The following is a 27635-nucleotide window of genomic DNA, read 5'->3' as shown; positions in this document are numbered from 1 at the left end:
TCTGTAGTTACAGATGCAAAAATGATATTTTAAAAGGATGTTTGTGATAATCCACCTTGATGGATTTAGGAGCTAAAAGAAAAAGCAAGCGTAATTTTTTAACGATTTTTAACGACTTGGCAAATCCGAAGTTGTCCACATTAATGACTTTTAAATCATTTAACAATAACAACAATACTAATTCAACAATACTTGTGAATTATTTAACACTGTTGACAGGTTAACAAAGCCCCCCCCCCCAGTGGAAAGCTCTTTGAATAACATGTGTGTATGATAAGGTGCCATAATAAATAAACTTGTCCTGTTCATACTACCTTACTTCACCTGGTAGGATGACGAGATGCTGGCTAATAAGATATTGCTGGGTAATCGATGCAGCTGATCTATTTAACAGACACTATGAATCTCCTTTACTTGTTTTTTTAATGATTTTTTTGCATATATCATTACTTATTATAAATGTCCCTTTTGGCAAAAGTGGCCATTGTTCAGCAAATGTTACATACCCTTCAGGCCGTGTTTAGGTTCATCAAACATTTAAAAAAATAAAATGAATGTGTAAAAATTAATGAGTTTGAAAAATGGTCATGTGACTTTAGACTGATCAAATATATTTCATTTTGTCTATTTAAATGTTCTTCTAAAGTATTTTTTATAGGCTAAAACACTCCAGTTGCTCTCAATTATTGATGCTTGAACAGAATTGGCAGGTCCTGGGCTTATTTAGAATTTGATGGATGTTGAAACAGACAACTGATGCCGAGTGAAGGATGTCTGGCACACTGTCAATGCCTCTGAGCCTTCAAGACAGCTTTCTAGTAGCAGGGAGGATGAGAAGGGGGGTTACATGAGGGAACTGAGTGCCAACATGGCAACCTTAAAGATCAGTGGGAGGAAGAGCCAGACAAATACAGTAACAATGGAGGTCTGATGCTGGCGAGAGTCCAAACCACAAGTTTACCCAGACAGGCAGATGGTTTTACACACAAACACACGTACTCTGAAGCAGATTTATGATGGGGTCTTACTTTAGGACCCACCAAGAAGTAGAGCCTCAATAGAGGTTTACACTGAGGAGTCATCTCTTGTCTCTTTGCATGTCTGGGAATGCACGCTAATTATTTTTACATAAAGTTCAATTGTACTCCTCTTGGGAGGGATGCTTTCTCTGCATGTCTGTCACTACAACAAGCATTCCCGGGAAATTACCTCGGTGAAAGGCTGGAGATATGGATTAAAAATGTGAAGAAGACAAAATGACTCTATTACCAAAAAAAGGCAAGAAGAAATGGTAAGAAATGTGAACTGCCCAGTTCACAAAGACTACGTCTCCTCGGTGGCAAAACTGTACTGCAGAATGTGAAGAAATTTGTATTTAGAATATTAAAAGCTGGCTTAATAACCTGCGTCCGGATGATACTAAGGTGTTGGAAGGAGCCTCTAACTCCTACACTGAATATGTCGACAGTTCAAATGATGGAAACTATTGGATGCTAGAAGATGTTGGGAGGACTTAAAATGGGAAAATGACATGATTAAGGAACAATGGGACAGTTTCATCGGATATATGTCTGGAGAGAACAATTTGGCCATGTAAAGACACTGATGATGTGGTACAATCACTACTGAGTGACACGTTGCACTAATACCTGCCACATTACTGCTAAAAAGCTGCCTTTTTTGTATCAGTGTCCATCAGTTAGTTTACCTGCTTGTTTGGTTGGGTTTTTTATTTGATTTTTGTTATTTGCTCATTCTTTTTCTGATTTTCTTGTTTAAAAATGTAATAAAAAAGTTAAATTATAAAGAAAAACAGGCCATAAGAGTCTCAGGGATTTTAAGGGCTACAATTTGTCAAATTTGTTTGGACATTTTCATTGTCAAATCAAATCAAATCATTTGATTTATTGCTTTTAAAAAACTGCATTCCTTCTCAAGTTCGTTTGGCAACAAAGCCATGAATACCATCAAACAAGGGGAAAGAGTAAAAACATGCCCGTCATTTGGATTCCTCGAACAATAGTCCCTCTCTCTCCACCACCTGCCTTTTGGTCCCTGCAGACAAAGGGATGCCCTCTGTTTCCCCTGAGCTCCGCTGAATGCCAATGAGGGCTGGGGGTCGCTCGAGGAGCACAGCAAGGTTCGGGGCCCTTTTATCTGTCAGACAGGCTGTAGTGTAGCATAACATCCAGCGAGGCTGCCATTCTCCCCCTCAACACCTGTCTATTGTTATCTTGCTCCTCACATTCAGACAGACAGAATATGGAGGATAAGTGAATCAGAGTGTGTAAACAAAGCAGTCAGACAGGGGCACAGGAAGAGTAATGGGCCCGAAAATACTGTAAAGCCATTAGGGCAAGTACAGTATCAAGGGCTTTTGTTATGGCGACCGTGGTCATTATGCGATTAATGATGTGCAGACACCAAAATGCCAAAAGACATCATCAAAGGAGCAATGAGCAACAGGATCACCCACAGCTGCCACCACAGAGTCAGTAGTACTGTAACCACAACACATGATGCTATTGTTTCTCCACCTTAAGACAAGCAACTTGTCTGGCGCTCCTTGTTTAGTGTCAGGCAGCTTTTGGTTTCTATCTCTGTGTGTGCTTTTGTTGATTTGCATGCATCAAATTTCAATAAATCTTTTCCCTTTTGCAACAAGCAAATATCTTTCTGCTGTCGTCACAGATTAAGCTATGAGACAGAATTATACGGAGCCTGATGCATCAACATTTACACTCAAAGTCACAAAAATCTGTAAGTAAAAATACCACTTTTGCAAATATCAATGCTCTGAGGTAGCAATTAACTTGATCATTAATCAGCTCATTTCTTACTTTCCTGGCAATGTAATGTGCCATATCTGTTATATGATCATATTGTAATTCACACTGCATTTATTTAATACTTTGAATGTAAATAAGGTGCTAAAGCACCTAAAAAGCTTCAAAATAGAGATAAAAGATAATAGTAATGCCAGAAGTCTGGGCTTAGTCCCACAAGTCTTCAAATCTTAGAAACTGGGGTTCCTGTGGATCCTTAAAAAGTCCAAATAGCATTGAATTCATTGATCTAAAACAAGGCCCTAATTTGCATTTTAAAATGACTTAAATTAATCTTTGTTCTTAGAAAGTGCTCAGTAGTAGGAATTAGGATTTTATGAATCCTTTTTTGGGCATTGTTTTGTAAAATCTCAAAATAATTGGTATTATCTACTTTTTTGTTAAATAATTTACCAAATTCCTCTCCTTAAACTCACCATGATGGGGAGCACAATCTCACACACAAAGTGAAAAACACAAAATCATCAAGAAAACCGGCCAACAGCTGCTAGATATTTCCCACTTTGGTTAGTAAACCAAATAGATTATTATAATACAATATGTTCATTGTCAATGTGTTCCACTCTAAAAAGGTTTTTTCAGCACTTCACATAGATAAACCAACTTTTTCACTGGAAAAAAGTGTAATGTTTTATGTTACAATAAATGTTTGGGCAAAGTTGTCCTTCAGTTTTAATTATTGTAAAATTGGTCTTAAATCTTAAAATCTTAAATTTTGAATTAGATACTGTACATTTTGTATATATTCTCTATCTCTTCCTTTTGTAAATACAATTACATGTCTATGTCTGTCTTTTTTTCTATTTTTCTTATCCCTAACTTATTTCCCTCCCCTGTACTGTGAGCATTGCCAACCCGGAAAGATTCCTTGTTCCTTATTTGTTGAACTTGGCCAATAAACGTGATTCTGATTCTGATTCTGATTCTGAAATCTAAAAAAAGTCTTAAATCTAACTTACTTTTAGCTAAATGAACCCTGGAAACAGCTGAAGCTGCTGTGACTGGATTTGCTTTTTGGCAAAGAGGAGTCAGGAAAGCAAATGTTGTGGCTAATGTTGACAGCAAAGGTTGAAAACAGGCAATTCATTCATTATATATACTGAATTCAATGTTTCTTCATTAACTGGCCCCTGGCCTCCTGCCATTTTACAAAAGCCGCCCCAAAGCAAAGAAAATTGAGAATCCTTAATCTTCAGCGAACTGACCATTCACACTCATGAGTTTTGCTGGGCTGTTGAAAGAGTTGCTACAACAGAACAAGTCCTGATCAATAAACAATATTGGCTTCATGACATACCTTAGATCACTAACAGCGACCTTACTCACCATCATCACTGTCTGCCAGGATGGTGATCTTAGCAGTCGGGAAGTTGGCGCCCACCTGGCCGCCCATGGGCATGCTGAGGGTGACGTTGAAGCTCTCCTCCTCCTCATACAGGGAGTCATCGATGATGATGATGCGACAGATTTTCTCTCGCTCGTCCTTATCGAAGCGCAGCACGCTGGTGTGGTCCTCAGGTCGGGTGATGTAGTCAGAGTAGGACAGCACAGTGCTGGGTATGGTGCCAGTGGCAGTGGCTGAGGAGTTATGGGAACATGGAGAGGACATTTGACTTCACTCATCACTGAGGGGATTCTGGCTGCAGCAAGTCATGCGTGAACAGGAAAAAAGTAATGCACTACATACACACAGGAGTTGTTACTTTTATGTAATAATTAAAAATAGTAAGTAAAAACTATAAAAATAATAATAAATGTAATGAAATACAACTGCACATCTTTGTCAGAATGTCACAACAAAAGAGTGAAGCATGGACTTACCTACATTTTAATTACCATTAATTGAGTTTCATTATATGCAAGAAATCTTGGAACTTTTGATTTATCACAGCTTTTTTTGTGTGATTTGTTTTTCTTTTGAAGACAATAATTACAAACAGGTTTTATCTCACCTTGCTGAGTGGAACAAACAACCATCAGTTCCTGGCTGGCATCGCCTGAGCGCCGCACCGGCACCAGCAGCTCGCCAACATCCTCCTCTATCTTGTACTCCGCTTGAGGAATGTAGACAGTCGACTCTGATTTGGAAGAGAAAAACAGATGATGAGTAATTATTTTTAAGTCAATAATGTTTCAATCAAAAGAGGTTGTGTGTATGGTGGCAAGGCCTCACTCAAATAGATTCCTACCATCTCCAGGATCCACAATCTCGACCGTTGCGACGTCGGGGAACTCCAGCACAGCCATGACCGGGTCTGACAGCTGTATCTCAAAGGTCTCGGAGGTCTCAAACTCCTGGTCTGTGAAGATCTTCACCTTCCAGGTTGCCGTGGTCTGGCCGGGGTTGAACTGCACCTGCTTCTGGGCTTTGCCACGGAAGTCTTTGTCTTTCTCAGCTGTTCCATCTTTGGTGGCGATACCTGAGGGAGAGGGATGTACACAGTGGTGCGGTGGTAGTCGATGAGGTGAGTGTACCATTGGGTAGATGGGTCGGTAACAGAGGAGGAAGTGGGCATATTGTCCCGTATATATTTCAATGATTTTTTGGCTGATTGAGTTGGTATACTGTAAAAATCCACAAAAAGACGAAGGAATACCGCGTATACCTGTTTATACCCTCCTAGATGTACACATTTTGAGCTCTGAGTGTAAAAAGATTTATTTAAGTGGCTGTGATAGCTGTGAGCTTCTCCTGTGTTTAAGTATTCAAATCCCAGGATTCAAAAAATGCCAGTATTTGTACATTTCCTATAAAAAGTAACGCACCAACATTTGTATATATCCCACATATTTTCAAAGGCTGCGATCACGTGATGCACTGACTGACTGCCTGAAAGACCTTCCCCTGGAGATATGCCTTTAGGAGCGTGTGAATTTAAGTGAACTTTGAGTCATTGTAAGGAATGTCCTCGCCATGTTTCTGTCCCCAAACCTAACCATAGTGATTTTTATTGCCTACACATAACTAATGTCACTATACCTTAATCACGTAACGTAATGTACATTAAGGACATAACGTCATTCTTGGGATGCTTATTTGCATATCATACAAGCTGTTGTGCGTGTATCTTCGTGGGGTATGATATGACATTAGCTATGGGAATACGTTCATTATGCATGTCATGATTTACATCTTATAGGTATGGGGATTGGCGCACAGATACTTTCTGGTGTAAAAAAAAAACGAGAAGTTAGGTACATGCATTTTTCCCTATAATGAATCTCTTTGGTTAATACTTGGAGAAAAACTGCATCTGTAACATTATCTTTAAGTATGTTTGTCTCTTTACAACCCTCTAGCCTCTTCAAAGACAGAGGAGCACGCGTCAACATATGTTGCCATAAATCTGTTGCATGCAAGTGTCTGATGCAACCAAACAGACCAGCATGTTGACATTTCCTCGTGACCTTTACCAGGAAAGGTTTTATTTGCTCTCAATCAGACCTCTTTCAGGCAAGAGAGGAAATGGAGCACCAGTCAAACAAAAGCACAAAAGATTTGCACCTTTAGGGACACAACATTGTTATTGATACGAGGGTCTATGCTGATGCTTTATAGCAGGGCTGGCCCTTTAAATGGTACATAAATAATATAATACAGTTAAAGGGGCAATAATTCTTTGTTAAATTGTCAGTTTAATAAGGGCATCATCCTTTACATCAGTTTATTATGAAAGGTCACATAAATGCTACAGGAAGTCTGATTCTGACTCTGAACAGGAAACAAAAGTAAAAATAAGAAAAAATGTTGTTTTCCAAAAATAAAAATAAAAATCCAGAAAAATATTAATTTGACATTGCTGACTTCAGCTAAAGTTGCTCAATATAGCACATAAATATATGGTATATAAGTCCAGTTATTATTCATTAGGTTGTACAGTAAAAAGACTGGCAACACTTACTGACGAAGGAGGTTTCTCCCAGGTAGCCTCTGCGTTTGAGCGTCACCTCCAGGAATTTGGAGTCCTCATCCACTAAATAGTATTCCTTCTCCAGAGAGATCCAGGCCCAGTTGAGCCGGAACGGCTGAGGCTTTAGTTTGTTTCCACCTGAAGACAGAGAAAAAAAGATTATTGCACTTGTACTTTAGTTAAAAGATCTCTTACAAAGCAGAGTACAAAAAAGACACAATCTGTTTTGTTCATGTTCAGAGCCGCTGAGGGATATAAACTGCGATCTGCTCTGGGCTCAAGGATGAAAAGGAATCAAAGGGGCATTTTAATTTTGGAGGGGAAACATGATAACTTAATACCAGAGCTTCCCTAAACCTCACTTCACTGGGACTTAGGAATATACGCCTTACATCTCGTTTCCTCTGATTCTCGTCCACCTTAGGCCTCAACAGGGCACATACTGACACAGATATAAATTTACGGTGTGCTTATGGAAAAATTCTGTCATAGTATGATTTCTTTAATGAGCTGGCCTGCTGTAAATCTGACTCACCCCATCATGTCCACGCTCTGTTGCTCTTCCTCATGAACAAGGTGACGCTTAAGTGGGAGCAATGAGGCTTGTTTTTTACCCATTAGTGACCACAAAGACACGCTGAACACTTATCCTGAGTCTTAAACTAATGTCACCTTGTCTCACCACAGCTTCTTGTATAACAAACTCTGCACAATACTCAGCATCAGTCGTGGATAGTTTAACACTTTGTGAACCTTGACTTAGTAAAACAGACATCCGAACAAAACACTCAAATCTCAGAGTCACCTGCCACTGATCCGCAACTTTAGACCCAATCCTGCCTTTAATCCATACTATCTCATGACTCATGTAATCCCTCAAACTGTCAGCTCAGTTTTGGTCATTGACGTGAAACTGGCTGCTTCAGAGATATTTAAGATTATAGGGTTCTGCTACATAATCTGGATGTTTTTTTAATGACAACGCCGAAAGGCCCTGTAAAGTCTTATCCTTCAGTGAGAAGAGCCCGCTGACCTGTGACTTTTGATGTGAAATGGGTCAAGCTCAGTGGGTCCTTTGGATCAGGGAGGTTAGAGTGGGCTGTCTCTCTTTAGTCTTGCACGGCTGGTCACACTAGCAGTGGCCACCTTCTGACCTAACTCTGCTAAAAACGCTTTGAGGAGTGAGGGAACCAAGAAGAAACGTTCAGCAGTTTGGTGGGACAGTATCCTATGTATTGACAACTAGTATTTGGTCTCAGAAACTATAAAACACAAACAGAACTGAACATTGTTCCAGCTTGAAAAAAACATAGACAGAAAACAATGGCAAGGAGCGTCTGCCTGTCCACGCAATCAAGCAGCATTGAGATCAGGTTTGGATCAGTGAGGAAGAAAGAGGCTGCAGTTTTTATGCTATGTGACTGAGGACAATGAAAAAACAGGGGGGCTGAGAGTGGGTATTCAGGATGGGAAGGGGGCCACTTCCTCAAACCCACATGTCAACACTGATGCCAAACCAGGCTAAGACACAACAGGGGCTGACCACACTCACAGGAGCACGTTCAGATGAAACTGATAGCGACAAGTGGAACTTCAGGGACAATGACAGTACTCAATCACATCACTACTGGTGTGAATGGGATAGTTTGCTGATTTCGACCAGTTATATCATAGCCCCGTGGACCCCGAAATGTTGATGAGTACCCCAGAGTTTTATGTTATAAATATATAGTATGGGTCTCCAACATTGAGAAACTGCTGCATGCTAACTTGCATATGTTTTTTGTCAATTTGCATACATTAATTGCACATATATACAGTACTTTAGCAAGTGCTTGCCCTATTTGGACATTATCTGGGTGGTTTGAGGGTTTATTGAGGATGCTGACTCTATGTCTGATATTTTTTAAACAATAAGTCTGCATATTTTACCTGCTGTTGGTCTGATTTTGATTAATTTCTATTCAAATTAGACATTTTGGAGGACACCGTTATGACTGGATTAGACATATAACTTCATCTTTCTATGTTATATTTTTAAAATAACTTCAAATCAGTTACGAATTGTACAATGTTTATAAACACAATGATAAATCATTGCAGGAGGTTTAAATTTGAATTTAGAAACCATCAAACTGAATTAATGGACAAAATGTCGATACATACCATGGTCAGGCAGTATAATAAAGTAATGTTTAACAGGTGGGATACACAAGTCCTGAAACAGTTTAAAAAGAAATACGCAACTTATGCAAATTGCCCCACATATGCCAGTTAGCATCCAGCAATTTCTCAAATTGTAAAAGGAGGTCATGCTAATCACATATAAACCAAAAGTCGCTTACTCTAATTCCTATTTCTCGCCTTAAACATCTTCTGAAACATATTTTTATTGCACCTTTTGGCTGTAATATGAGTGTATGGACAAGAAGCAGGCGCCATGCTGTTTCTTGTATGGTAGTAATGCAGGCTAAAAAATACTGAACTCAAACGGAAAAACTAATAAATCCTGCTAAAATATAAACCCAGATTCTGTTACTGTGATGCCTATTTCTCACCTCAAATGTTTTCAGAAGCAAGTTTTAGCTTACCGTTTAACTGGAATTTGTGGTCGTTTGTTAACTGCCGGCTACCATTGTTGCCTGAGACTGGCATTACCTCACCCACCGGCGGGAGCATTGCATTCTGGTAGTTGTAGTTTTTCTGCCTCTTGAGCAACAGCAAATGCCACAGCCTGTTTCCTCTGTTTTCCCTGGTTATGTAGCAGTAATTTAAGAATAATTTTCATATTTTAGACAGGCTACTTTTCTGAAAAGACCATGTTCTCAGCAGTGAAATGCTTTTTAAATAATTTAAATCAGGCTAAGATATTCAAATACCACAACTGGTTTTCACACACATCACTGCAGTTTGGTGAGAGTTTTAGCTGTGTCATCTTGGTGTCAGCAACCGTGTCTGCTTTAAGAGCAGGATTAAGGACCTTCTGGACTATGGATGCACAATTATGGTCTCTGACAGTGCTAATTGACTGTTTTAAATTTGTTGCCTGTTGCGTGTGTGTGAATTTTTATGCAGTTTGTTTTTACTTTTGCTGTTGTGTTTCAAGTCTACTTGTTCTTTTATGTGAAATTCATCATGCTGCTGTTTTGGCCAGGACTCCTTTGGAAAAGAGACTCTGAATCTCAATGGGACTATTCCTGGTTAAATGAAGGTTAAATTAAAAAAAAGCACTATCTCTTATTCTATCTGCTTTCCACACACAGATGGATACATGACTGCAAGCACAAAGCCTGCGCCTGGTTACAGGCAGGCAACACGGAGCAGCAGAGCCCAGTGGGTACAGCTACCCTCGACCGTGCTCAGGTTTCCAACAGTCATGGCTAAAAATACAGGAAACATGTATCATGTCTGTTTTTGCTCGCCCCAGATTCTTTAGGTGTTTATACAGTGCATGCATGGAATGATGAATTTAGAAAACAGACAGTCTGACTTTGCTGTATTCTGTGCAGAAACTAGGCCTCTACACAGTAACTGTATTTCTATATAACCTTAAAATTTTTGCTCAATCTGTGCTGCTTCACATGTCATGAACCTGTTGAACCAAGACTGAATCAAATCCTCATCTCAACTAGAAGGCTCCTTTTTGCCACCTGATGTTTAGTTGCCTTAAAAAACGGAAAGTCTTCAAACTTCAATTGTCAGATTGTTTCTGTGCAGGAGAAAGTGTGTCCTGGCAGACAGCCCCATTTGGAGCTGATATGAGGAGAAGCTTAGTCAGTGGCTATCATCAAGGATTATCAAATGAACACAGAGAGACAAAAAGCCTGCTTCTGTCTTGGCACCGTGCATTCAGGCCGCTTTAAGTTTCTGCATCGCTACAAGGAGTAAAACAATGGAGTTTTTATGAATGAATCAGGAACACAACTCTTGCACTGGTACTTCAAAGGCTGGTGGACTTTTGTGCCTAATAGCAGATAACTTCAGTGCACACACAAACAAGGGATTTCAGTTTTATTACTGGTAAAAGCAACATATTACTATTATTTAGAACTCATTTGTCACAGTATTGATGTATAGGTTTTGTACTCCCATACCTAGATTTTGAAATTTTTTTAGAATATTGTCAGGCTTAAAAATAGCGATGGCCGGCTGGGAAAAGAAGTACTACCTGATATTTGCATGTAAACTGGAGGCCCAGGTAACTTGACATATTTGAAATGATGTAATGAAATTTCACAAATGGCCATCAGATCATTCCTGACGTTTTAAGTGCCTGTAATTTATTTATAACAGAAAATCAATTTTGTCATTGGTACAATCAAACATCATATTTCTTTTTTTTTTTTTTTTGAAAAACAGTGATTGGCAAGAAGCTAAATATATATAAATCCATTTAAAAAAGAAAAAGCAGAGCCCATTTAAAGCAAGTTTCTAGATTACAGCATTCTGGAGATATCCTGAAAATAGTAAACAGAGTACTTTGATAATTTGTTGTTAAGGTTTAACAACAAATTATGAGGTGTCTGACTGGTGCATAGACTTGTGTACTGACCAATACCCAATCCAGTATTTTAGGCAGTATTGGAGGCATTTCTGACACTGGTATTGGTTTTGAACAACTCTACTTGTGGCATCAATCAATCAACAATATCAACAATAATCCAATCTCAAATTAAGTTACCTTTATTTGTGAAAGGCAAACAACCTCCAAAGTGTATTGAATGCCTTCACCACATTTTAGCCGACAGGCTTGAGGAGACCAGTAAATAAGTAACATCTGTCATTTTTCTTGACCTGACTGAGTGGGTTTATTACACTGTGAGGTCCACAGGTGCTGCTTCTTTGCTGTACAAGCGGTGCAGGTGGTTGCTTTTGTCCATAATTAGTCAGTGTTGTTAAAGATGCCTGTTTCACATGTTTCTATTTCCTCACCCAGGAATTTTTCAGTATCTTATTTACTGTTTACTCAAACAAAGTCACATGAAGAAAAAAGCAATTAAAGCAGTTTTCTGTCTTAGTTCAAGATCATAAAAGATCTCGCTCTGTTTCTCTCTTCCTTCCCGCCAGACTGCCAGATTATGTGGAGCAGAGTGACAGCTGTACTCCACAAACCTCCTCCACCCCCCTCCCTCTGTGTCCCCCTTCCTCCCTGTGTCGTCTTTGTTCGCTGAGGGGACGGACAACTGAGAGGGACAGCAGGCCACAGTCTGGGTGGGCCAGATCTACCACCATGGCATGCCTCCCTGCCTGTCTCCACATTGTTCACACCAGTGTAAGAGAGGGGAATCTCCCTTTCTCTGGCTCTTTTGTGCAGACACTGAGGCTGGAGCTGGCAAGAGTCTCGAGAAAATCAAGAAATAATCAAGAGGCCAGACTTCCCAGCAGGGTTATCCTTTGGACTGAAGCACACAGACAGAGTGCTTCTGACAGACATGAAAATGGTTTAAATTGGCTCAAAATAGACAAGTTAAAAGCCTGTGATATAATATCTGCAAACATAAAAGTCAAAACAGATTTTTAGGCATGATTGATGGTCTAATTTATTACAATTTTTATGACACACACTTATATTAGACTGGCCATCAAATCCAATACATACAGTAGCTGCCTGGCTCAGCTCGCATTTCCATTAGCTTTTCAAACTGACAATCATCCTAATTTCTGCAGGGATGTCAAGTTTTATAGGCTGCACGTGTTGCTAAATGTCCCTGTTAGCAGCTATTTAATAAATTAGCTTCAGTGTGATTGATGCTAATCACTGACAAGGGCAGGGGATGAATATTAAAGAAGTATGTTAGTGTTTTTCTGTTTTAGTGCCTGAGTGAGAGCGACTGGATCCTCTCCAAACCTTCGTTAAAAGCTGCTTGATTTATTTTGGCGCAGTAAGTCACATAGTGGCCCGCTACAAAATGGCATATTTGGGTATGTTTGGTGCAGTATTTAACTAAAAACGTAAAAAGTCAGCATTATAAAATGACTGTGCAAAAGAGACTCAGCGAAAGAGTGATCTTACTAAAATTTTAAGTATCCAATATCTATGAAACAAAGTCCAAACATGCACAAGGCATTACAGCCTGAGATTTGCCTGAGTGTCCTTCAACCAAACATTCTTCATCAGCTCGCATTCACACAGCGGTGCTTCCTGCACCATACATAGATGCAGCGGGATAGTGGGTCAGGCTGGAGATATCACAGGAGAGGAAGGTCAATATGAGGCTTTGACGTTCATCAGCATGATGCAAGGAAGAGCAACCTTCTAAGAATATCCTCATCAGATGACAAGCATCGCCATTATTACATTTCCTCATTAATCACCCTGTTGATATAAATACTGTGGAGGTTCCAGTCAGCTATGCTCGGTATTTAAATACCACTGTTTTTTTAGTATGGTCCATTAAATCATGGAGATGTTCACCGATGATAGAAACAAAAGTGCGGTTCTCTATTTCGATTCTTTAACATCTTAATAAGGTAAGAAGAGATCGTGAAAGCCATCACTTCCTCTCTGCGTTCCAAGAATCCGTGTCAGGAATGCTGCATGATTCAGTGTATTAATAACTCTATCATTCCTTACGGACAGTAGCAGCATGTGCTGTAAATCGACACATCGCAGTGGCTCGATTGCTGCTTCAGTTGCGGACAGTGAAGTTATCTCTGCAGGATGTCACAAATCATAATTTGACAGGGAATGAGAGCTGCATCTTTGACGCTTGCTAGCCATATACTTGACATGGTGACACAGATGCTTGTAACGTTTTGGCGAAATCTAATAACTTTAAAGATGTTGCAAAATCTTTATATTTTGTAATTTTTTATGCGTATAAAGATTAATAAGGATGCAAGAAAAGAAGAAATAATCAAAGACTTTTCACAAATATTGTCCAATTATGTACAATGGCACCACACGCAGATGCCAGGTCATGTAGCCTGCTCTGAATTTAAAGGTATATGTAGACACAAAATAGCAGTGTTTTGAGCTACATTTCAGCATGTCAACATCCGCTGTGCTTTGCCTAAATGATGTGTCTCAATAGTGCCCCATGCATTTCAGCTTTTGGTTTAGCGTGTTAGTATGATTATATCTGCTGATTTAAACATAACACACAATACAGCTGACGGTGATCGCGTCTTTAGGCCTCAATCAGACAGAGCCAGTTTCAGCAGCATGGGGCGGTTTTTGTAATTGTTGTCAGTGAGTATGAAGTGTTGCTTTCATGGCTTGTGTTTTTGCGCTCTATATGTTCTCGCAGGAGAGCCCTGAACGCCTCAAGATGAAAAAGTTCAACTTTGCATGGAAAAGTGCCCGATGTCATTGGTGTTTTTTCCCCATTGTCCAATTGGATGAATTGAGAGGCAGGACTCCTGTGGTAGCAATGACAACAAGTGGTAGGCTATAGGTTATGCTTTACAGCCTTGTTGTGGTGGCAGCATTAACACATGCAATCAAAGTATAGTTTGGCTTTAGCCTAATGTTAGCTTTTTACTTTTGGCGATTGCATTTACACTTCAAAAATCATAAAGGTGGTGTCCAATTCTGGAGACAATAGAAAAAGCTTATTGGCTTTTTCTTAGGGAAACTAGGGCCTACAAAACATTATCCCTGCAGCACTCAATAGGTCCATTAAAGAGATGACAAAAGATATTACAGTTCATCCTAAGGAAGTGATAAATGTAGAAAATTCAACTACAATTAGGCTAATACGTGTCGAGCCATTTCAGTCAAAACCACAAATGTCAGCCTCAAGGTGGCGCAAAATAAAAAGTCATGGTATCACCAAAATCAGTAGTATACCTCTTCCAGTCACCATGGATGTCCGAATCTCATTTAAAAGTGGTGGACTGACAGAAAATCCGACAGAAGGACATTACCATCCCTGAGGCCATGCCGCTAGCATGGAAAGAAAAGGACAAGGAAAGGAGTGCGAGTAACTCAATGACAGCTCGGCCAGGGGCAGCAACAGCTTTGCCATATGAGAGCAGATAAGAATAACCGCTGTAGCCATACATCATAACTCCCCAGCCCTGCAGCCATCCAACCACCGTAAATCAAAGCTGAAGAGAAAGGACAAAACGAGAAAGAAAGACTGAGAATGAAGTGATACCACAGTTCATAGAAAGGGAACCTGAGAGGAAAGAAAAGGGATGGAAATTGAGAAGAGGTCAAAAGATGAACACATCATAGTAAAAGAATAGTAACGCCGTGAGGGGGTCTAAAAGGACAGGAAGGAGGGACAGTGACAACAGAGTGGGCTTGTGGTGGAGAGGGACTAAGAGGCCTTGGCTTCGAGTCACAGGGGGCCCCGACAGTGGCACCATTAGCCAGTAAATCTCCCGGTGACTGTTGACACGGGTGACATATAAGATCCCAAAACACAGTTAGGAAGTAGGGGTGTAACATGGCCATGTCAGTCTACAAGCAGTCCTACTGTACAACAGAGTGCACCCACTGTACTGAAGAAAATTCACCAAAATATAGACACATTTTCTAGCTCTTTTTCATTCGTTTTTACTTCCTCAGTATCATTGCACCCTCTGGGGAAGTGCCCCTCCAGACACGGCACCTCCCCTGTGGAAGTCTGCAGGTTATCGGGCGAATCTGAGATTGGGTTGGATTTCTGCGGTGCTGGGAATGGGGTGACGGAGAGCTTTGAAAGGGGATCCCCCTTGAGCCTTTCCTCTCACGTACACACCTGTCGGCTCGGGATACCACCACACTTCCAGGCCTTGCTCTGTCTGCGGCCCTGGAGTCTGGAGTCTCCAAGGAAGTGCATTCCTCTCCCGGCTCTGAATGATCACATAACACTCAAGCAACTGGGGTCTATGCTCCCTCTCCAGAGCTGGATATTGTTGCTATTGGAAAAAGCACAGAAGCCGAGTTATCTAAATGTGGAGGCTCTGTTCTCCTTTTCCTCTCATCTGTTAATCAGAGCAGTTTGATTAGTACCGCTATGAAATCTGAGGATATCTTGCATCCAAGATTGGCAAGTAGAGACAGCGTTTCTGAAGGCCGGTACACCACAGAGTCAAAAGATCTGACATAAATATATTACCCCCCCGGTCCTTTGACTAAGAATTGAACAGAATCTGCAGATGTCTCAACATGTCTGACAGTAAATAAGGTTTTCTTCTCTTAGCCTGTGGCTCACTGGGCCATGCCTGATGGACAAGGATATATGCGAGCCGTGTATCCACTTGTAAAAACAAGTATTTATTGCCTCACTGTCCCACACTTTGAATAGCTGTAGGGAGTTTCTGACCTGGTCACTTGCATGTAGGTTATTGCTTTTTCAATAGAAATTGCCGGCAGACACAAAGAGTGGCCCAAGTTGAACTACAGTTTGTGTTTGAGGTCGCTGCCACAGGACAAGACAGTGGAATTTGTTTTTCAAACTGTTTTGTAAGAATTCACAAGCTAAATAGTTTTGTAAAGTTATGTAGCTCTCTTACTTAAGGGGAGACTTCATCCCCAAATGAAAAATATATGTTTTTTCTCTAACCTCTATGCTATTTAGCAATCTAGATTTTTTGGTGTGAGTTGCTGGGTGTTGGATATACCGGCTGTAGAGATTCTTCTCTCCAGTATAATTGAACGATGTGACAAAATTGAACAGAGATGTCTGTTTCCAGAAATCATGACTCGGTTACTCAAGATAATTCACAGACTTTGTTATGAGCTGTTTCATGTAGGAACTATTTTCTTCCTACCGAACTACACCTGCAACTGTATAACTGCACAGAAAGAAGTGCACATCTACTGCTAGTTCACCTAGCACCACTGAGCTAACTAACTTTACAGCTCAGCCAAGGAAGGTGCCATTATTGTTTAGATCTTGCACTGACACAAGCTTGAGCCTCTATATACAAAATATAATACCTATATTTTTGATTTTGGAGTGAGCTGTCACTTTAAAATCACAGCTGTCAAACACAAAAAGATAATGCTTTATAGGATGACGCAAGAAAAAAAAATCTCTCTACAGCCCTCAGACTGAGGCTGTTTGAGTTCTGCAATAACGGCCTTTGTGGGTCAGATCATCATATGTATGAGCTTCTTAAGAAATTATAAAAAGTTGCTAAAATGATGGATATTACTAAGACGGTTGCATTATCAGTGCTCAGAATCATTTTTTTTCTCTACTAATGCTAAACTTTTGCAAGTTATGATGCAGTAAATATATTTAATCATGTATTCAAAAGGGATTCAATAGTTTTTTCTAAACTACATAGACTCATGTATATTCCAATGCACAATGGTATTTGATTGACTTAATTCAGTTATTTATTCACTTAATTAGTCATACAAAACCCACATATCTGTGAGCAAATGCCGCCTTCCACATTGAAGCTTTGTCAGCTTTACTCGTTGTTTTCCCTGCTTCTGTCCTGCGAATGATCGATGAAAAGAGGTGATAAGTCAAAAAGCCTTCTTGATGTGTCCTGACTTGAGAAAAACTACACTACCGTTTTCCTCAGAGTCTGGAATTTAACTGCTGACCAGCAGGTCTCTTGGTGTGTAACCCAATTTCCACTCCTGACCTCCTGAGGACACACTTAAACTGTGTGTGGCGGCACACACTAGTTCAGACACAGCACATTCAAGCCTCTGATTAAGATCTTTATGGGTAAATTCTGTATTTTTCAACTTGGACCCTATTTTGCTGTGTTTAAGTGACTGACAGAATCAACAGTTTTTATACAGGTCCACTATTGAGCAACATCACTGCAGGTGGCATCTGCAATGTAACCATTCAGTATGTTCTCAGTCAGTTTATGTCCACTAAAAGTGTTTGTATAGCCACTGACAGGCTCGTGTTGTTATTCCAGTTGTCCAAAACCTTATGGAAAGGTTCACTACAGAGATAGTTATTTATGAAAAAAGTAGGATCCTTTTTGTTTAACCAGAAACAGCCCCTTAATTACTATTATAATCCCACCAAACTCAATTTAAATAGAGAGTAATTTTATCATAGTAAAACACACTTTATTCAAAGCTGACAGAAACAAATTAGAACTAAAAAAATCAAATCTTGGTTTCTTTTTCACTGTTCCAACAGATTTGGTCTGATTAAAATAAACCTTTTATTCACCCAGTTATATGTGAAAATATGCCTCCTCTTAAACATGCTAATAGAACTGTTTATTTAAGAAGTCTGGTATTTGTATTGGTATTGGCAATTTCTGTAATGTTTCTGGTTAAAGAAAAAGGATCTTACTCTTTAATAATATGGTCAACCTCTCTGGGGATTGTTGTCAGCCAAGCATAATAATAATAAACTGAACCTGTTAATGGCAAAAACAAGCACATATGTGGACATACATGATGGTGCATAATTGCCCTGAGTGGTTACACTGCACCCGGCTGCAGTGCTCTTACTCATTACTAGACCAATTTCAAAAAACGTTGCCATTAATCATTACGACATAAAAACAGGTAAAAATAGCGTCCAGAAAATACAGAATTTACCCTACAATATATCTGCAGATAACATGTAAATATTTGCAGATACATACATGTAACATGCAACATTTGAGTCTTATAAGGTATGCCAAATTGCTGTACTACTCCTTGAGGATGTTAATGATTTAGACTGTGTGTGTATGTGTGTGTATTCTTGACTTGTAAGACGCAACAGTGCATGTAACGGCAGGTACTTCTTAAAGATTGCTAAGACCCTTAAGCAGCTGTCCATTTCCCTCTTTGTAAGGGTCCAAAAAGGAGGTCACACTAACGCTAGTACTTAGCTTAATAGTTTTTAAGATACTACGTCAAAGGAAGGATTAAGCAATTCAGGGTGAAACATTACTATCTATATGGGAGATTTATGGTTTTGTCTGTTTGGATCCAGGACGAGCTAACTTTTTTGTGTCTCTTTCCCATTTAAATTTTTGAGTTTGTTTCCAAAAAGATCCTAATGACAGAGAAATTGCAAAAGAATTAGCCTCTATTTGGACTAATTCCAAACTTTTGAATTATGAATCACTTTTTCTGGCACTGGAAAAAACATTTCTATTTAGCCTTGAAAAATAGGTCACTCACTTCATTCACATTTTCAAACTGGGCTGACAGGGACCAGTTTAAGGGATAATCTTAGGTGCAAATCTCTCGTAGCCAGGAGGTTTGCTTCCCACACAAACATCTCACCTTCTTAGATTTATAAGTAGATAGGTTGACCATTAGCGTGCTCTCCACATGCATGTCCTTACATGTCCAGGATAAAGCCACCTCCCTGAGGAGTCACCCCCTCAACACTTCACATTAGTGATTCACCGCTTGGCTTAAATTGCTTTTATCTGTTATTTGATCTTTTTCCGGGGTGAGCCAGTCTATTTGTTTGTGTGAGTGGCTGTGTGGCGGTGAGTGTGCAGGTGAGCACATGTTAACCATTTTACCTACTATATGGAATAGAATAATATATGTGTATGGTATTAATTACATTAACGTTGTGGTGTGACTGCACTGTCTGTGGCCTTTACATGTGAACCGTGGTCATGCAGACACACAGTTTTGTTTTATGTCTCAGTCTGCACCGAAGCACCTGGTTCAGCTGAGCTGGCTGGGAGCTTAAACAATGTATGAAGGCAAACAGAAGGACTGTTGGGCTAATTGAAGCCTTTGCGTCTGCTTCCTGTGATTAAAGCTCTACTTAAAGACAGAAAAGCGAACCCACATTAACAATAATACTGGTGAACAGGATAGAATGAAGAATATTTCAATCAGTGTCAGAGCTACTCACCCTCATTAAATGTGAATTATCACCTACTTCACTTACAGTCTAGGGAAAAAGTTAATTACTGGGAGCCAGTGGAGGCTAATGAGAGGCTTCACTTTGCTGACAAGAAAATGGTAATTTGACAAAACGACACATCCTCCTGGTCTTCCCTCCTCAATAGCGCTGATGGTATTATCACCAACATGGCCCTCACTCAAGCATAATTATAGACTAAACTTTCCCTGCTGCATTGATTGAATTTCCAAACCTTGTTTTTTATTTTGTAGCCGACACTAAAATGGCAATGGCCACCTGTTGCATTTTTATTGCTTTGCTTTTGCTATATTTGTAACGCTGTTCATGTAAATCTGTATAAAAGTTAGTGGTGAGCCACAGACTGCAGTATACCGTCATGTCTTCACCATGCATGTCTGGTTCATTTAAGAGAATTCTTATGGATAAACAGATATTCACAAGGAGAGGAACACTAGACTGTCATGTTATACCTGCAGACATTAATAATATTCTCAGACTGAGGCTCGTATGATGGGGAACTATGAGCAAACGTAATTTTAGGAAACGTGACAACTAAAGTGTACGAATGGAATGCCTCGAGTTAGATGGAAAAGAAAGAAACATCTAATTCAAAATGTAAACGACACTTATGGATGTTGCTGGCTTGCAAAGTGGAAAATAGAGACAACAAAATCAAATCTTTTCATTTTGAATCCAACTGATTGCACTGAATTGTTTTACAGAAATTCTGACTATTCCTACAATGAAAACATGCATTCAAAATGTTTCTTTTTTACATGTTTTTGACACTATTCGCACACACAACAATAGTGTAGTTGGGAAACCGATTCCAAGAAGAATGTACAAACTGAATAGCTCATCACACATACCTTTACACATTTAACAGGTCACTTAAAGCATAGGATGAAAGGGGGACATTTGAAGTGCCCTTGGGTGAAGGATCCTATTGTTCTTTAACAATAAAGTTTAGAGCATAAGGTGGTCCCACCTCTTTCACTTTTACCAACCCACAGTCAGTGTTTGGCTGAAGTCCCCTTTGACCCGTCTCTTTTAAACCTGTTACCCTTTTCAGTGGGGCGAAAAGGCTTGGCTACTCTATACTGGGTGTCAGTCATGGCCAACTGCTCTAAGTCTTTGTGATGCAAACACTCGGCAGATTGACAGAGAGCAGGAAGTTTCAATTTTAAGAAGCTATTAAAAGACAGAAAAATCTAAGGACAGCCTTTGGCCAAATGATTCCTCTGTAACGGGCCCCAGTTTGGAGTTAATGCACAGAGATATGAAATATTAAAGGGTTCCTACCGCTGTCTTCAACTGTAAAGTAGAAGATATCACTGGTGGCGTTGCTCCCATCTAGCAGCACGTAACAGATCTTCATGTCATCGATATCAGCTGTTGGTGTGAGAAATACAGAGAGATAGAGTGTTAGCTGAAAATGGTAAGATAACTGTTACCACTAACCCACTTTTACAAGGTTTTAGTTACAGCCCGAAGGCTGCAATTAAAGTGATATGGGCCCCAGGGGATATGTGTTTTGAAGTGTTTAGGATTGTTTCAAGCAAAGCTCAGAGGTTTCATCAGTTGGAAATATCTATTACAGAAATATAATCAACAGTTATTATTATGATGATTATTATTATCAGCTGCAGCTGTTCGAACCAATTATAGAGACTTAATTTTGTTAATCAATAATCAGCAATGTTCCATTAAATATTACTCCATATTAGTGTTATATGACAATTAACCTTAACATAATGAAATTATTATTTTGGCAACATGCTGCAAACAAAACAATGACATTTTCCTAATAAAGTTGATAGGGCTAATATGTGAGAAAAGAGTTGCCTGTTTGCAACATGGATGTATAACATGGATGTACCTGGATGATTGGTGCTGCTACAGCACTGTGTAGCCCATAGAGCAAGACTAGAGACTTCTGGTTTAGCATTCTGCCAACTTGAATGGGGATAAAATTATTTAATCTTGTGGCTCTTCTAGACTTTTCAAATATTATCGGACTGAACTAATCAAATCTGGATAATGGAACAAGTCATTTTGCAGGGGTCATAACAAGACATAAGAAGTCTCCACTAAGTGAATTGAAAAAACACATGGTTATTTAATTCATTGTCATTAAAAAATATTCATTATTGAAGAGAGATTAAATGGTGTGAGATTGTCTTACCTTGTGTGAAGGTCTTGATGCTGTCGTTGCCCAGCCCGGTGTTCATGATGAAGCCGTGAAGGGGAGCCTCAGACACAATGTATTTCAGGACCCTCTGGGCACTGTCCCGGTCCTCTGATCGAAGAGCCTTACTGGTGATCACGAAACCCAGCTGGTTTGTTGGGAGGACCTTCAGTGAGGCCGCAGCTTTGTTAACCACAATCTGGGGCACACCGTTGTCCACAGTGTTGATGTGAATGTGCATCATCTGGGGCTTGCGTGTCTCATACACAGTGTTAGGAAAGATGTAAAAGTCTGTATGTGTGCCATCTGTGATTGTAAACGAGAAGCTGTCTTCGTTGGTCTCAGTGCCATCGTGCTTATAGCTGATAAGATTCTCGTTAAGGTCCTGCTTGGTGAATGTTGAAATTGGTTTGGTGTTGTTGTAAAGCAGCTGTCCGTGCACTGGCACTTGGGTGACTATGAATCGCAACATGTTGTCTGGGGTGTCCCGATCCTCCGCTGTCAACTCAAACGGCGTGATGAGCTTGTTTTCTCCCTCTTCCACAACGAGTTTGTTTATTGTCAAGACAGGTTTCTTATTATCGACACTAGTGATGGACACTCTGAAGGTGCGGAAGACAGGATTGTAACCGTCTGTCACCTCAAACTCAAAGCTGTCCATTTTCATTTCATCGTCGGAGGTGTGGATGTAGTAAATCTTGTTGCCAGCAAGCTGCAGTTGGGTGAAAGTGGAAATGGGAACACCTGGGTGGTCGGTGCTCTCCAAGTGGCCTCTGCTAGGTGCTCTTGTGATGCTAAAGCTGAGGAATTCATCAGGACTGTTAATGTCGGTGGTGCTGAGGAGGTCAGTGGTCAGAGTTACCTTCCCTCCTTCTTTTAGAGTCACACCTTTGTTGATAACATCTGGAAAGACCATGTCAATGCTTCCAATGTTGATGTAAAAGTAACGGTCAATAAGAGGATTGATGCCGTCTGTGACGTCAAACTTCAGCAGATCTCGGATACCCTCCTGCCCTGTGTGTACATACTGGATGAGCTGTTTGTCAACTTCATCCTGTGTGAAGTTCATCCCGACAGTAATGTTACCTAAAACATCACCAAACTTGCTGATGCGCTGAAGGTAACCTTGGCCTGGACCGTAACGCACAACATATATTAACTCTTTGTCTTCAGAGTCGAGATCTGTGGCCTTCAAAACCCTGTTGCTGATTGCTTTTGTCTCTCCAATCTCAACATCGAGGCCATCATTTATAGCCATCCTTGGCGTTTCATCATCAACAGGAATAACCATGATAAGAACAGTTTTTTCTACGGCATGTTTTCCGTCAGAGAGTTTGATAACAAAGCTGTCGTTTTTGGTCTCGGAGTCATCATGCTCATAGACAATGTTGGACCCCTCTTTAATCTGTTCCAAGTTGAATTTTTCCACAGGGATGGAGCCAGTGCTGAGCTGCTGAACTACTGTACCATGTTTGGGATTTTTGATGATCTCAAAGTGCAGCTCATCGCTAGGAATGTCAGCATCAGCCGCGTTCAGAATTGGCGTATCAATGACCAGACTCATGCCCTCCATTACCACAAACTCACGGATGAAAATCTCAGGCTTCTCGTCATTGGCTGGAATGATGACGATGGGGAAGAAGTGGCGTTCAGAGAAGTTAATACCATCTGAGCAACGGAAGGTGAAACGATCTTCCACAGGTTCAACCCCTTTGTGGATACTTTGGACATAGTAGATGTGACCGAGGGCGATGTCTTTAATGCTAAAGGCAGTGATGGCCATCCCTGCCCTTGATTTCTCAGAGCCTGCAGCTGGGGAGATGTTCTCCACATAACCAGATGTTGGTTGGACGATGATGGTGCACAAGATATCATCATTATCAGTGTCAATATCCTCGGCTTGGATGTGGTCCAGAGTGATGACATTTTTCTCCCCTTCCAGTACAACAAACTGCTCTCCAACGCTGACAATAGGTGGAATGCTGTCAACAGGAAGGATGGTGACGTGAACTGTCACACCTTGGACCTTGTTGCCACCAACAACCCACTGCTCTGACAAATCAGACAGTGTAAGGTTAAAGGAGTCGTATTCTTTGACCGGTCCGATTTCACCGGATGTGTGAGCATACACCACTGCCCCATTAATGATATCTTCCTGGGTGAATCTTTCAGCGGGAGCACCATTAACCAGGATTTCACCCAGCTTGGGAGGCTCTTCAACAATAAACGTAAGCCGGAGGTCATCTGTGTCTTCATCGCGGCCTTGAATTACATTACTTGTAATCTCGCTGGCTCCATTCTCCAGTACATCGATAGCTGCTCCAAGAAGACCTTCTGGGAGCATAATGGTCGGGATCTCATCATCAACTGGCTCAATTGTGATCTTAATGGTGATTGGTACCTCATGAAAACCATCACTGACATCAAGCTTGATGGTGTCACTGACAGATTCTTCTCCACCGTGGATGTAAGTTAGGCGACCACTTCCAATGTCTTCAAGTACGAATGTTTCGCCGTTTGACATGTCAATCCCCAAATACTGAAAATGCCCGTAACGAGGAATCTGAGTCAGGGTGAAGATGATGTTTTCATCATCTGTATCTGTGTCTGTGGCATGCAGCTCTTTCTTTGTGATGACATATGCACTTCTTTCCAAAACAGTGAACCCTGTGTTGGTGATGAGTGGAGGCTTGTTGTCCACTGGCTGTAAGAAAATAGTAAATAGTCCATCCATTGTGTTACCAGAAGTGTCTTCTACTATGAAAGTGAACTGAGCCACTTTTGGAGTGATGCCCAGCTCCTGGTCTGGAGGCCTATAAGCTACTTTGTGGTGATTAACCTGGGCTTGTGTGAACTCTGTAATTACTGTGTCAGGGTTGTCAGTCAGTACTATAGCACCTAAGGGTGCTGGATTGTTCTCATCAGTATCAGTTGGGGGCTTAATGATGGTGTACTTAAGATCCCTATCATCTGAATCTAGGTCACTATAACACAAGTATTTCTTCTTGAAGTGTGTCAGCTCGTACTCCTGGACAGTCATGTGAAGGGTGGTGCCTGGAAAAAGTTCTGGGGCAAGGTCATCGACTGGATGGATTTTGATGGTGAACATGTGTTCACCTGATTGATTAGGAGGGTCGTTATCATCTTGGACCCGGAACACAAACTGATCAATCACAGTGGTGGTGCTGTGGGGTCCAATGTGACGGTAGAACAGCTTTCCATCCAGAATATCCTGCTGAAACCATTCAGTTACCACCTGCTCAAACATCTCATCTGTCTCGCTGAACTTCCAGAGAGACGGGTCAGAAGGAGCCTCCACTTGCCTCAGCAGGAGCTCCCCTACAGTTGAGTAGGGCGCCTCCAAGATGAACTTAATGGTGGAGTCTTCCGAGTCGATATCTGTGGCGCTCAGGATGAAGGGAGAGATCTGCATGACTTCATTCTTGAATAGCACCAAGCCGGTGTTAGCGTTAATAATAGGTGGCTCATCATCAGTGGGAGCAATAGTGATGGGGAACAAAAACTCCACTTCATTGCTGCCATCAGTCATTCTAAAAATAATGTTGTCGCTGTAGGTATCGCTGCCATCATGCTGGTACACCACAATCCCTGCGTCTAGATCGGCAGGTGTAAAGAACTTCCTGCGAGCGCCGAGCATGGTCAGTTCTCCGTGCTTTAAGCCGTCGACAACAGTTATTCTCACATCTTCCAGGTTATCCTCATCACTAATCTCTAAATTCTGGGAGCTGGAGAGAGCTCGCGACTGCCCTTCAAACAATAGCTGCCCTGTATTTTTGGTCGCAACAGGAGCCAAGGTATTCATAGGCTTCACCACAATCATAAAAGCAAATGGATCGGACACGGCTCCATCAGTGTCTACAATTTCAAACTCTAGCTGGAATATCCTCTCTACTTCTGAGTCCTCTGAGGGCGGCTTATAAGCTATTTTAAGATCTTTGATGTCTCTCTGGTAGAAAGAGGTGATGGGCAGGTTTTGATCATCTGTGCTGATGATGTAGCCCTGCTGAGGGCTCAGCGGTGTAGTAATGTTGAAAATCAAGTCATCTGGGTCAGATTCAACATCTTCAGCAGCCAGCATGTCACTTGTAATAGCTGTCATCACAAACTGATCAACCTCCATCATCATCATGGCTACAAAGCTGGGTTTAGGAGTGGTATTCTCCGCGCCCTCTCTGATTCTAACCATCATTTGAAAATGCTCTTGCATTATTGTGTTGCCTTCATTATCCTGCAGCTCTACCATCATTGGAATATAGTCCCTGTTTGGGGAGTTGGTTTTAGCTGTGTGCTTGTAGCGAATGCCCTGCTGCACAAACTCATCACAGTCAACGAACTGGCCATTTGAGGGGCTATTCAAAAGAGTGCCATACCTGGGAAGACCTCCCGCGCCGACCAGAGTGGTGATCTTACACTGTGTGACACCGTCCTCAAAGGAGAACTCCAGAGCCTTTTTGTCAATGGGGTTGCTGTCACCGCTGAGCTTTTCAACATTAAGGGGCATATTCCTGGTGAGGATCTCAAGCTGCTGGAAAACCACCTCCACTTCCAGCATGAAAGGGATGATAACAGTGTCCGTCTGGGAGTCATAACGAAGCTGCAGCTTCACACGATCCTTGCTGGGGCTCCGAGATCCAAAATGAGTGTATTTTACTTCATCTGGTCCAAACGAACAGGGGAACTTTTTAGGGGTCAGCATCCCAGGTTTCTGGGCAAGTGGGTCATTGTCCAAAACTGTGATGTGACAGCGGTCACCAGGCTGCACTTCTGTTACCAGGTCATTCACAGGGTCCAGAAACACAGACCTCCCAAAAGGCACCCTGATCCCATTGTTGGCGATGATGATGTTGTCTTCATTAGGTCCAGATCTGTGGTGATAAAGATGAGCTGGGTCAAACGGCTCTGCTGAGGTGAAACAGAAGCTAAGAGCAAATGTCACAACCAGACATCTTAAAAGTTCCCACTTTTGACAAAGTGGGGAACTTTGCAGACAACCAGCCATATCCACTGCTAGTTGCCTTGCAATTTAATTGACAAGTCAGCAGTAGCAGGCAGATTCCTGTCCCAAGTGGGGAAAGAGCATTAAAAAAAAAAGAAAACTCTCTGTGATGTGGGAGCCTCTGAGTGTCCTCTGTGTCTCTCTGTTTCTGTGTTGCCACACAGAGACACAAGTGTGGTGAATGCTGCAGGGCTGTGCAGGTAATAATGAAACAGTAGACAGTGACAGGCGCAGGCTCCTCCTTCTGTCAGCAGCAGGGAGGGAGCCTCCTGCCCCCATGGCTAATTTAAGAAAGACCATTGGACAAGACTGTGAAAGTGCCCCCCCCCAACCAACACCCACTCCTCTCCCCCTCTGTCACTGGGAAAGGTGGGGATTAAAATTTAGTGCAAAAGCCAAACTAATGCAGCGGAATCTGTGTCACCACATTCCCTTTCCTTGTATGTTTAGTTAATTTAGGTTGTTACAAAATAAAAAAAAAAGTTTAGTTATTACAGATTTAGGAAATAGCTTTGCTTTTGTGGCGTTTCTTCATTCTCCACTCCAATTTATATCTAAATAAAGGTAATAAATATGTCAACCTTGATCTTTTTAACATTTACTTTTAGAAATGACTGTGCATATAAGAATTTCAGTGTCCATAGTAACGTATTTTGGATTAGTTTTGCGATGCATTGTTAAGTACTTTGCACTCAAGTTGAATAAATAAAGCGACAAAGAATTATGGATAATAAACATTTCGCTGAGTATGAAGTTGATTCTGGTCAAGTATTCCTATGAGTGGTTTAAAAGTCACTTTGAAGTCAGCTTTATGCTCTGATGTATCATCGCTGACCTGTGTGATTTCACACTCTGCTTCAGTGTGAACTATGTGAATGAGGCATTCTCTAATTGCAGTACCATCAAAGGCTCTCGGTCAAGTTCAAA

The 27635-nt window shown here is 40.9% G+C and overlaps 1 protein-coding gene across 1 annotated transcript in view; it reads right to left on the bottom strand.

Moving 5' to 3' along the window:
• frem3 (Fras1 related extracellular matrix 3) overlaps positions 1 to 26877 on the bottom strand; it is a 39523-nt gene extending 12646 nt beyond the window's left edge. Inside the window, exons 1-6 of the mRNA XM_042485329.2 lie at positions 21689 to 26877; positions 20806 to 20895; positions 6749 to 6895; positions 5036 to 5266; positions 4799 to 4924; positions 4173 to 4424 (exon numbers count right to left, since the gene is read on the bottom strand). Coding sequence (XP_042341263.2) covers positions 4173 to 4424; positions 4799 to 4924; positions 5036 to 5266; positions 6749 to 6895; positions 20806 to 20895; positions 21689 to 26711 — 5869 coding nt within the window. The 5' untranslated portion in view covers positions 26712 to 26877. The remainder of the gene's footprint in view (positions 1 to 4172; positions 4425 to 4798; positions 4925 to 5035; positions 5267 to 6748; positions 6896 to 20805; positions 20896 to 21688) is intronic.
• Positions 26878 to 27635: the final 758 nt, after the last annotated feature.

This window comes from Plectropomus leopardus, chromosome 3 (genome assembly GCF_026936395.1).
Source record: "Plectropomus leopardus strain MGB_pleo_1.0 chromosome 3, ASM2693639v1, whole genome shotgun sequence".
Lineage (NCBI taxonomy): Eukaryota > Metazoa > Chordata > Actinopteri > Perciformes > Serranidae > Plectropomus > Plectropomus leopardus.
The sequence above is the reverse complement of the archived record's forward strand: the minus strand, read 5'-3'. Positions and strand labels throughout refer to the sequence as shown.